Raw genomic sequence first — 10,487 nt, 5'->3', positions numbered from 1 at the left:
TGCTTTTTTCACCGTTTGATCAGACATAATTATATAATAGTCAATTGTTTGTAACTCTACTGTAGGCGGTTCCAAAACCGTATGATAAAAGAGATAACAACCATCATTATAAGCGGGATCTTCTTCTAGAGTCTGTATTCTAGTTTATGTATATTTCTCTTGCAGTGTTTTTCTCTTTAAGTTGTCTAGGCCATTGTTTTAAACTTTCGCTCGGACTCATTTCTCTTATTTTTGTTTTTCTATTCTCGACTATAGCTGTTGCCCAGCCTGGATAAGAAAAAGGAGGAGGGCAACCCGATCAGAAAATACAAAAATTCTCAATTTCTAGTTTTTTAAAGTTCAAAAAACCGTTTAGCTATACAAGAAATGAGCTGATTTGAATGTAATTTATTTTGCAGTTGTCTTTACGTTCTGATGACGTTACTTCCTCGTTAGGATAATTTCTTACGTTCAATACAAAACACACCGAAATTTTTCATTTAAAACTAAACGTAACCACAATTTTTTTAAGTTTATATACAACGATTTCTGAACTAGGTATCTATCTCAAAACCATTTTCACATTTAACACATTTAAAAGAAAAAAAAATTCAGCTGGATAGAATAATGATTCATTTGTTCATAAGAATGTTCTGTTTTGGAAAAATATTTTTACTACTCGCGGTGTAATTGGTACGGTTTGACTAAATTAACTCTTATTATCCATTTTGTTGCTAATCTAAGTCTAAAAGATTGTCGATAGAATTTATTGAGATCATCATATATTTCATTTTGTTGTAATTGAATAAAAAAGACAGACGTGATAACATATAGACTGTTGGTAAAATTATTGTTCATCAAGGTCTCCTCAACCTATTTGCCCTTGTTCTTTTTCTTCTTGGGTTGCCTTCGCTTGGTCTTGGAGTTGACGAGGTCTTCGGATCTCTTCTTGATCTGCTCTCTAGTCTGGCACTCTTCATCTTCGCCAGAGTCTACCTCGTCATATCCAGTTTCTTTGTTGCTACTTGGGATTGTCACGCGGGTATTGTATTGGGGCAGTTTATCCTCGGAGACCTAAAGGGGGGAGTCAGATTGGAACAAGAATTAATTAAAAAGCTTACAATTTGAGTTTCGTTTCAAAGATTCTGGCAAGTGGTTTAGATTTTTTTTGCAATCATGGATACCTTTTTTTCATCAAAATAAGGATTGAGTTGATTCATAGCCTGGGTTGAAGTTTCTTTGATTTCATACAAGGATCATATATGATTTCATACTGTCCATACTTCATTTCTTAGTACGATCCTTGTATGAAACCAAAGAAATCATATATGATCCTTGTATGATTACCAAGAAATCATATATGATCCCAGTACGAATACCCAGAATCATACATCTATTTTTTGAAAATTTTCAACCATTTATGTTTTTCAGATTTTATTCGGTAAGGCATCACATATATGAGACCCCGGCATCACATTGTGATCCGCCAAAAGACCCTAACGTACAATATCAATTGCAAGTTGGGCACAAAATAAAAAGGGTAAGTCCAAACAAATAACAAAATTTTTGGCATACTCTGAAGCCAGTTTATACATATAAATGCTCATTTATAAAAAAAATAATCAAGAAAAAAATTGCATATCACGTCAACTTCGTTTTCTGATTACGTTTAAACCACAAAATTATTCTTTAAGCGCACAAAAAATCAAATATGGATTGCAATTGCGATATAATAATTTAATAAGTCCTCTGACTACATTATACGGGAATTTGTGGCACCAGTCATTGTATTATGTGTCATATATGACCTTGTATGAAATCCAAGAAATTTTTTCAACTTCAATGGAAAATAAAAATTATACAGTTTTTAGTCTTTGAATTTTTTTGTATGATCCTTGTATGATTTCTAGGAAATCATATATGGTCCTTGTATGACTACCAAGAATTCATACAAATCATATATGACCTAGTATGATTACTAAGAATCATATATGACCTAGTACAAAATCAAAGAAAGTTGTATGATCGTTGACCCGGGAGGTTTTGTCCAGGCAAGAGAAAACTTAGTACGCATATAAGTTTTATGTACCCCCGGTGTACGTGCCCCAGTCGACAACGAACGGTTATCTTGCAAGATCTTGCAAGATTCTGGCAAAATATTGCAAGACGATACATCGTCTTGCAAGATTTTCTTCCAAAATCTTGCAAGATCTTGCAAGATAACCCTTTATCCTGCAAGAATCTTGCATGATAACCATTCATCTTGCAAATATGCAAATAAATGGAACATGATCGAACAAGATCAAAATGAGACGCGAACATTGCTTCACATCAATTTTTTTTACATTGTGATCCATAATTACAACCAAAATAGCATCAACTTTGCTGCTTTCCGCTCAAACTAAAAATTGAATCAATTTAGAAAAAGAAAGTAAATTGTTTTCCATAGTAGTAACTCATTCCACTTTTTTTGGTAATAGTTTGCGCTAAATGAAAGATAATGCTTCTAAAACAGCCAATGATAGCAGAGCTCGACAGGAACGAACTTGCAAGAATCTTGCAAATTAACCATTCTTCTTTCAAGATCTTGCAAGATAGCCATCGTCTTGCAAGATCTTACAGGATAACCATTTTCTTGCAAGATCGTGCAAGAAGACCATTTTTTGCAAGAATCTTGGAAGATCTTGCAAGATAACCATCTGGTCTTGACTAGGGTGTTAATTAATTACATAAGTAACGTGCTATATGACAATAACAATACCTAGTTTGATACGGGGGTGGGAGAGCGGGGATAAAAAAACGGGTCAGAATAGATTCATATATCTACCTCCACTTAAGACCATGCTCAATTGAAAACTTGTAGAAAAACACCATGCTAGACGAAATTAGCCTATAAAGTTACTCTAGCTCAACTACGACTTTAGCAAACATCGGAAATTTAGCTCGACGCAACTTGTTGACTTTTGCTGGAAACAAAAATATCTATCGCAACTTTAGCTCGACCAAAAATAGTTGCTTACAAAAATGAGCAAAATCTTTAGTTTGAATGACTGAGCAAAGGCTCAGTCATTCAAACTGTTGCGTGTTCATTTCGTTTAATATATTGTTCATTTAGTTGCTACTTTTTGATGTATCAAGTTTTTTGATGAGTCCCGTGCCTAAAAAAATTAGATGAAAATCGAGGATGCCGCATTTTCATTTTGGGTCGAGCTATAGTTGCCATTGACATTTTGGTCCCCAGCAAAAGTCGAGCGTGACCAATTTGGGTCGAGCTAAAGTTCAGATGTTTGCTTAAGTCGAGCTAATTTCATTTCATAGGCTATAGCACGGTCTTTCCATTCAATCTTTTCATATTTAGAGGTCTAACCCAGGGTTTTGTACAAAATATTGCGATGAAATAATGCCTCGATTCGGGCCATGAATAGATATGCATCTATTCTGCCCCCCTCCCGCAGCGTTTTTTTGGCCTCCATTTACATCTTGTGTGTTGTTATATAACATATTACTATGGAAAAATAGCTTGTGAGCCTTGGGGGGATAGGAAAAGGGGTAAAAAATAATATGAACTCTAAACGGGGGGGGCAGAATAGATCTAAAGATCATACCTGGTTATAGTCTCCCTCGAGTATCTCTTTCTCAATGTCCTCGTATCTCTTGTTGTCTCCCAGGTCCTGCAACAACTTCTGCAGTTTGTCTTCACAGTCCATCAGCATGTCCAGCACATAGTCTTCCTGCTCTGGTGCAGGTGCCTGCTTCGGTTCCTGGCTCTTGCTTCCTAGGAGTATCCATGAGTCTTAGATGAAGAATTAGGTAGTGGTGGGGGAGGCGGGCGGGGTGGGGTGGGGTGGGGTGTTGTGACTTGGGGTGGGGTGGGGGTGGGTGGAGTGGGGGTGGGGAGTATATTGCTTGCCTATGATGCAGAAGTGGCGCATATAAGAACGCAGGAATGCAAAAAATACGGTCAGGCAGCAGAAAAATCAGCTAATTCGGCTATGGGGGCAGACATTAGCTTCACCGTGAGTAGTTTTTGCGTTTATGTTGATTATTAACAAATCCTCGCCCCTGTATGTTTAACTTGGAATTATGGGTTGATGTCAATAAAATCGGTGTAAAATCAATGGGGCACAAAGTATTTTAATTTCAAAATATTTTAATCCCATTTTCGAAGTCGAGCCGAGCCATTCATCTTCAGTCGTTATGAAGAACTTCTTTTTTTTAACCGTCAATAGAGCAATGACCCTTAACAATATACAAATCATATAAGACATATAATGATTGCAAAACACTTTTTCTTCAAGGTATGGCCGATTTGTTTGATTTTTTACTGCATCAGTGTTTTAGTGCACAATAATTGAAGCGTTTGAGATTCTGTGTAATTTTTCCTGACATCATATTTGACCTAGTTTGATTACCAAGACATCATATTTGACCCAGCCTGCTTACTAAGATATCATATATGACCATTTACGGTTACTAAGAATAATATATGACCTACTATGATTACTAAGACATCATTTATGACCTAGTATGATTACTAAGACAGCACATTTGACATGTGATGTTTACTAAAATATCATGTTTGACATAGTATGGTTAATAAAAATCATATATGACCTAGCATAGTTTCCAAGATATCATATATGAGCTATTAAGTTTACTAAGAATCATATATGACCTAGTATGGCTTCTAAGATATCCATTATGACTTAGTATAGTTACAATGATATCATATTTGACCTAGCATGCTTAATAAGATATCATATACGACCTAGCAAGGTTATAAAAATTATATATGACCATTTACAGTTACTAAAAATTATATATGACCTACTATGATTACTAAGACATCATTTATGACTTATTATGGTTACTAATACATCATATTTGACCTGTTATGTTTACTAAAATATCATATTTGACCTAGTATGGTTAATAAGAATCATATATGACCTAGCATGATTTCCAAGATATCATATAGGACCTAGTATGTTTACCAAGAATCATATATGACCTAGTATGGCTTCTAAGATATCCTTTATGACTTAGTATGGTTACAATGATATCACATTTGAACTAGCATGCTTACTAAAAAATCATATATGACCTAGCCTGGTTACTAAGGATCATGTCACGGTAACTAAGAATTTTATATGAACTACTATGATTACTAAGATACCATATATTACCTAGTATGGTTACCAAGACATCATATTGGGCCTGGCATGTTAACTAAGATATCAAGTTTGACCTAGTAAGGTTACTAATCATATGTGACCTAGTATGTTTTCCAAAGCATCGTATATGATCTATTATGTTTACTAAGATATCATGTGTGACCTAGTATTGTTACTAAGAATCACATATGACCTAGCTTGGTTTCCAAGATATCATATATGACCTAGTAGTTTTACTAAGAATCATATATTACCTAGTATGGCTTCTAAGATATCATATTTGGCCTAGTATGGTTACTAAGATATCATATTTGACCTAGTATGGTTTTCATTATATATATGACCTAGTATGTTTACTAAGAAACATATATGACCTAGCATGGCATCTAAGACATTATATTAGGCCTAGTATGGTTACTAAAATATCATATTTGACCTAGTATGGCTACTGATATTCATACATGACCTAGTAAGGTTACTAAGAATCTTATATTTGCGAGTACGGTTACTACGAATCTTTTATGACCTAGTATGATTACTAAGATATCATATACGACCTAGTATGACTACTAATAAAATTTATAATGAGCATCGCGGATAAATAGTATCGTCATCGTGAGTTCAAATAATACGTGGCATAAGCGATCACGGAACTAGGCCTCAACTTGGATGATAATACTAAGGTAGCATTTTTTGTGTCTACCTGATGAAAAAAAATTGATTTCATTAAGTTATCTGAGCGAATTGAAAGTTGTCATCAAATTGGATGCTCAATTAATTACCAATTAATTTTTCGCCATAAGTCTGATAACGTGCTTCTAAGCACGATGGTTATCCCACATGCATACCATAAGTCATGCAATACTAATTTAAAAGCATAAGAAATTTTACGATGAGAAGGAAATTGAAAATCGAAGCTCATTAGTTGGCCATGAAATCTTTTAATCAGGTCTAATTCACAATCAAAATATTTTCAGCGGTTTGTAAGGCGGTTAAAAAACAAGAGTTTGTGGCTCAATTTTGCCACCCCCCCCCCCCCCGCCCATCTTAGTCTGCGTATATCTTTTAAAAAGTGATAGCAGACGCACGTGAAACTTTTTATAGTAAACGCGAAGTGTTACTTATCACCTAAATTTTAACTGGGGGAATAAAAAAACTGGGGGGGGGGGGGTACATCCGAGTTTGTTTATGAACGTTTCGACACTTTTGAAAATATACATATGACCTTTTTGGAGGTACTTATAACCATAACAATTATTTACCAATTATAAGCCCGATTGGAACTATAATACCAGTGTGCCAGCGTGTAATAATGTACCTTTGAGTGGCTGTAGTTTGATAGAGAGGTGCTCCACCCCCGACCTGACACTGATCAGTACCCTGCTTGTATCAGTCAATCTCTGTTCAACAGTGTCCCTCTTTTCCTCTTCCTTCTGAAGGACTCCATTGCTCTCCTCAAGAGTCCTCTCTCCTTGACTCAGTTTTGTCTCCCCTGTGTACTTCATAGCTGTGTATTCTTCCTTTGTTTTCGCAACCTGAACACGTTATATTAAACATATAGTGCTTTCGCTTCGATTTCAGGGAAAAGCCATACTTAATTGTAGATAGGAAAAATACTTTTACAGAAATAACCCCCCCCCCCGCTCTTGACTGTTTAATAGCTGCGCATTTAGCTAGTCCGGCCAGGTCTCGAGGGACATGGCTATATTCCTAAGCAGCCGAACAAATTATCAAGACCAAAATTTAAGTTTAAAAATGGGGCTGGTTTCCGTGGGGGTTTATTTCCCCTGTACAGGAAATTAACGTCGTATTAGAACTTGATCAACTATTAATAGTTGACCAAGTTCTAATGCATTAATTTTTTTTGTACAAATGAGGCGATGGAAATGATTTACAATGTTGTTCTATACAATATACGATATTAATAATAGAAAAGAAAAATATTGAATGTCGAACCAAAAGTTTCTAGGGAAAAACTCCCAATAATTTTTTTCAAAAAATAATATTTTCATATATTTTATATTTTCTAATTTATATTATATTTTATGAACATTTTATACATTGAGCGGTTTATCTTTTATCTCCTAACAAGCCTTCGGGACATTCTTGAAAATAAGTTTTGGTTACCCAGGTCAAGATTGCAGAGCCGTCTCAGCGTATTTTAGTAAGAAATGAGCTGAAAGCGCTGAAAAGCACCAAAATTTAGAGGATACTCATAAACATTAAAAATTCAGCACATCTTCAGCCCAGTTCTTACATATTTTCAGCGCATTTTCAACACATTTACATTTTTTTTTTGGAAAATTGCTCGACCCGAGAAGGAAAATTTTAATAGAACAATATAATTTCACTCCAACACGATTTCATGTTATTTTAACCTCAGCTTGAAGAACATCAATCAGCTCAATATTCTTTTTCTTCTGCTCCTCCAAGTTGTGAAAAGTGTCATCTTGAGTTCTAAACCTCTCCACAACCTCTTGAACGTCCGAAACCCCAGTCGCTTCCTTGATCTTCACAAACGCCTCTTGATAAGTCGAGATCTTCTTCTCCGTATCCTCCCCTTGACCACTTTTTTCCCCGCTAGCCGACGATTCCTGGTCTTGAGGATTGACAGCGGACCTACTTTGCAACCTTCGGTCAATTTTGTCTTGAATTTGTTTCTTTTCTTCAGCTTGTTTTCGCAGTTCTTTAAGTCTATCTTCGCGCTGTTTCTTTTCAGCTTTCAGTTTTTCTTCTTGTTTTGCAAGCTGAGCTTTTGCAGCGTCTCTCGAACTCTCGGCGTCAGCTTGCATGTCTCGCAGTTTTTTCAACTCTTCTTTATTATTTTCAATCTCGGCTTTGATATCGTCAAATTGTTTAGGATACGTCAACTTTTCCTGCTCGAGTTGGTTCAGAATTTTCATATATGTGTCAGCCACATTCTGCGCTTCTTGTGACTTCATTTCGGACTTTTTCAAGCTGTTTTCCAGTTCCCGCTTCCTACGAGCGGTTTCCGACTCGCCTTCTTCGGTATCTTTCGCTTTCTTCTGATCTTCCTCAAATTCCTCGAGTCGTTTATTCGCTTCGTCAAGTTGCCGTTTTCTCTCTTCTGTTTTGTATTTTTGTCGGTTGAGTCGTTTTAGAGAGTCGCATTTTTTGTTGTTCATGATTTTGATGGCGTCTTGTGTAGATTTGCCTCTGAAGGCAGGCTTCTCGTTTTTGTGGTCTTCGAACGTCTCGTTGATTGCATCTTCGTCACAGTTGAGCATCGAGGCGTACCTTTAAAATTAGTGAGTTTTGGTAATTGTTTGGGAATTTTTGGTTATTTTGGGTAATTGTAATTTAAGCAAATTAGTTTAAAACTTTAAAAATAACTTAATGATAAAAATTCAGGTCTATCAATTAAAAGTTGACTAGCAACCCATTTGTCTTTCACATTGTTTGTAGGTATTTGTCTTCGTCAGATGGAAAAAAAACCCAAAACTCGATCCTTAAATAGTCGTTGAAGTCTTTAACTTTAACTCGACTTTAGTGATAATCTTAACTTAAGCTCATCTTTTAAAATAAGCACAACCCAAGTTTCAGATTCTGGACTTTAATTTGGGCTAAATTTGATGCTCAACTTTAAATAGACCCAAAATTGAAGCTCAAATTTATCTGCTCGAAAAAAGTGCTGGAAATAAATGTCACCTGAAAGCCAGTTTTAATCAAATTTTTTAAATTAATAATTGCTCTATCGCAGTGTACTGTAAATGCAGAAACTAACTTCTGGTGCAGTTCTTTGTTTTCCTTCCGCAAGTTGGCAATCTTCTGGTCATTTTTCTGGATCTTGTACTGGGATGTCTGGACAAAGGCCTTCCTGTCCCCCTCCAGAAGGGTAATCTTGGCATTCAAATCCGCAATCTGTTCATTTGTCGTTTTCTGCCTCGGCATTCTGACTTCCCTTTTGCTACGGAATCAAATTTCTAATAAAATGATCACTTTATTATGTAATTTATATCAAGTTGTTACTAACAATTTTAACAAAATAAAATAATTGTACCTTTTAAAATTGTGCAGTTTTTGATAGTACGTTTAAATCGAACAAAACAGTAAAGTAATGGTAAAATATGTGCGTGTTGTTGTTGTTTATATTTGATATATAAATACAATACTGCACCTGTTATGGTTATGATGCGCACGTGCTTTTATGTTTTTCAAACGCTTAATGTTTTCTTATATTCGTGTTTTAATGCACGCTTAGATAGTCGAGCTTTCTAACATAGAAGCGAACTACCGTTATTAAATCTTCAATTTGAGTTGTTGCTTCTCATTAAAATAAAACAATTTAATGCTAATTGTACAAATACACATCACCGTTGAGAAAAAATTGCTGATATATCTATGCCCGTGGGGTATCCCGCCCCGATGCAGTTTGAAAAAGTTGGAATGAACAAAAAAAGTTAAAAAGTCCGATTTTTAAGCGTGAAACCGGTGGGATAAAATTGAAATTTTATAGCCTTATAACCAAATTTCAACAATGAAAGAGGCTCCAAAACCTCGACCTGGTTAGCTTCAAATGGCAATACCGGATGGTTAATTTGTGAGAAGTCGAATGTATAATTTGTTTTCATTATTCCATTGTTTTTCTTTGTTTTAGGCGCAGTTTTCGTTTGCTGTTTTCGTTGTTGGATGATTTGGTTTTCGCCATTTTCTTACGCTCTTTCGCTCTTTTATTCCTGTTTTTGGGCAAACCATGATGTCAGTTTCGTTTTTTTTTGTTTATTGATAGTTTTTTGCCATTTTGTATAAACTGTTTCATTGTTTAAATGTCCTTTTATGAGGAAAACTTGCTCTGAGTTTTTGTTTTGTCGGAAATAAGAGTCTTGTAAGAATTTGAAATAAATTAACAATGTCTCACAAACTAGCCACTCGATTTCGACCCGGGCAGGGCTCATGGTGGGTAACTCAGCTGCTTTGAGGTTATCATATCAAAATCCTTCCTGACCGTATTTATTCGGAGATCAATCAGCTGTTATGTCGCAGTTGTGATCACATAGTTGAGCTATAAGTCGCAAAATGCAAAACACACAATTGAACATTTAGAATTTTTTAAAAATTTTTTTCGTTGCGCCGCAAAACGATAATTTTGTTGTTGTGTGGACAATAAATACAGCTGCTTCAGTTTGCCTAAAATTGATTTTTCGTATTTGTTTTTAGTTACTTGTGTTTCAATTTGGATAAAAAATTAGCTTCTCTTAATCTGCAAAGAATAATATTCAGTCCATTTGTTTATTTAATTTGACATGTAATTTAACGTTAGAATGTAGTTTTCATAAAACAAAATCACAAAAACAACGGATAAAATGATATTTA

The 10,487-nt window shown here is 35.2% G+C and overlaps 1 protein-coding gene across 2 annotated transcripts; it reads right to left on the bottom strand.

Annotated features, from left to right (window-relative positions):
• Positions 1-732: 732 nt before the first annotated feature.
• LOC142357684 (outer dynein arm-docking complex subunit 3-like) lies at positions 733-9,285 on the bottom strand. Of its 2 annotated transcripts, XM_075409239.1 has the most exons (6): positions 9,175-9,285; positions 8,899-9,097; positions 7,532-8,411; positions 6,472-6,688; positions 3,585-3,754; positions 733-1,053 (listed from the first exon to the last, which is right to left on the bottom strand). In XM_075409239.1, the coding sequence occupies exons 2-6, from the start codon at positions 9,063-9,065 to the stop codon at positions 853-855; spliced, it is 1,635 nt and encodes a 544-aa protein (XP_075265354.1). In that variant the 5' UTR covers positions 9,066-9,097; positions 9,175-9,285; the 3' UTR covers positions 733-852. The 2 variants fall into 2 exon arrangements, with proteins under 2 accessions (XP_075265354.1, XP_075265353.1); XM_075409238.1 differs by having other exon boundaries at positions 8,899-9,245.
• Between the last annotated feature and the right edge of the window lie 1,202 nt (positions 9,286-10,487).

This window comes from Convolutriloba macropyga, unplaced genomic scaffold (assembly GCF_964194025.1).
Source record: "Convolutriloba macropyga unplaced genomic scaffold, txConMacr16.3 SCAFFOLD_6293, whole genome shotgun sequence".
Classification (NCBI taxonomy): domain Eukaryota; kingdom Metazoa; phylum Xenacoelomorpha; order Acoela; family Convolutidae; genus Convolutriloba; species Convolutriloba macropyga.
Note: the sequence above shows the minus strand (reverse complement) of the source record. Positions and strands in the feature narration are given on the sequence as shown.

What these genes read in the sequence shown, in the direction of transcription:
- LOC142357684 (XM_075409239.1), bottom strand. Translation starts at nt 9,065, where the DNA reads ATGCCGAGGCAGAAAACGACAAATGAACAGATTGCGGATTTGAATGCC. An exon ending in TTGATGTTCTTCAAGCTGAG is followed by an intron (nt 6,689 to 7,531) that starts GTTAAAATAACA and finishes TAACGTGTTCAG; the next exon opens with GTTGCGAAAACAAAGGAAGA. An exon ending in CAAACTACAGCCACTCAAAG is followed by an intron (nt 3,755 to 6,471) that starts GTACATTATTAC and finishes GGATACTCCTAG; the next exon opens with GAAGCAAGAGCCAGGAACCG.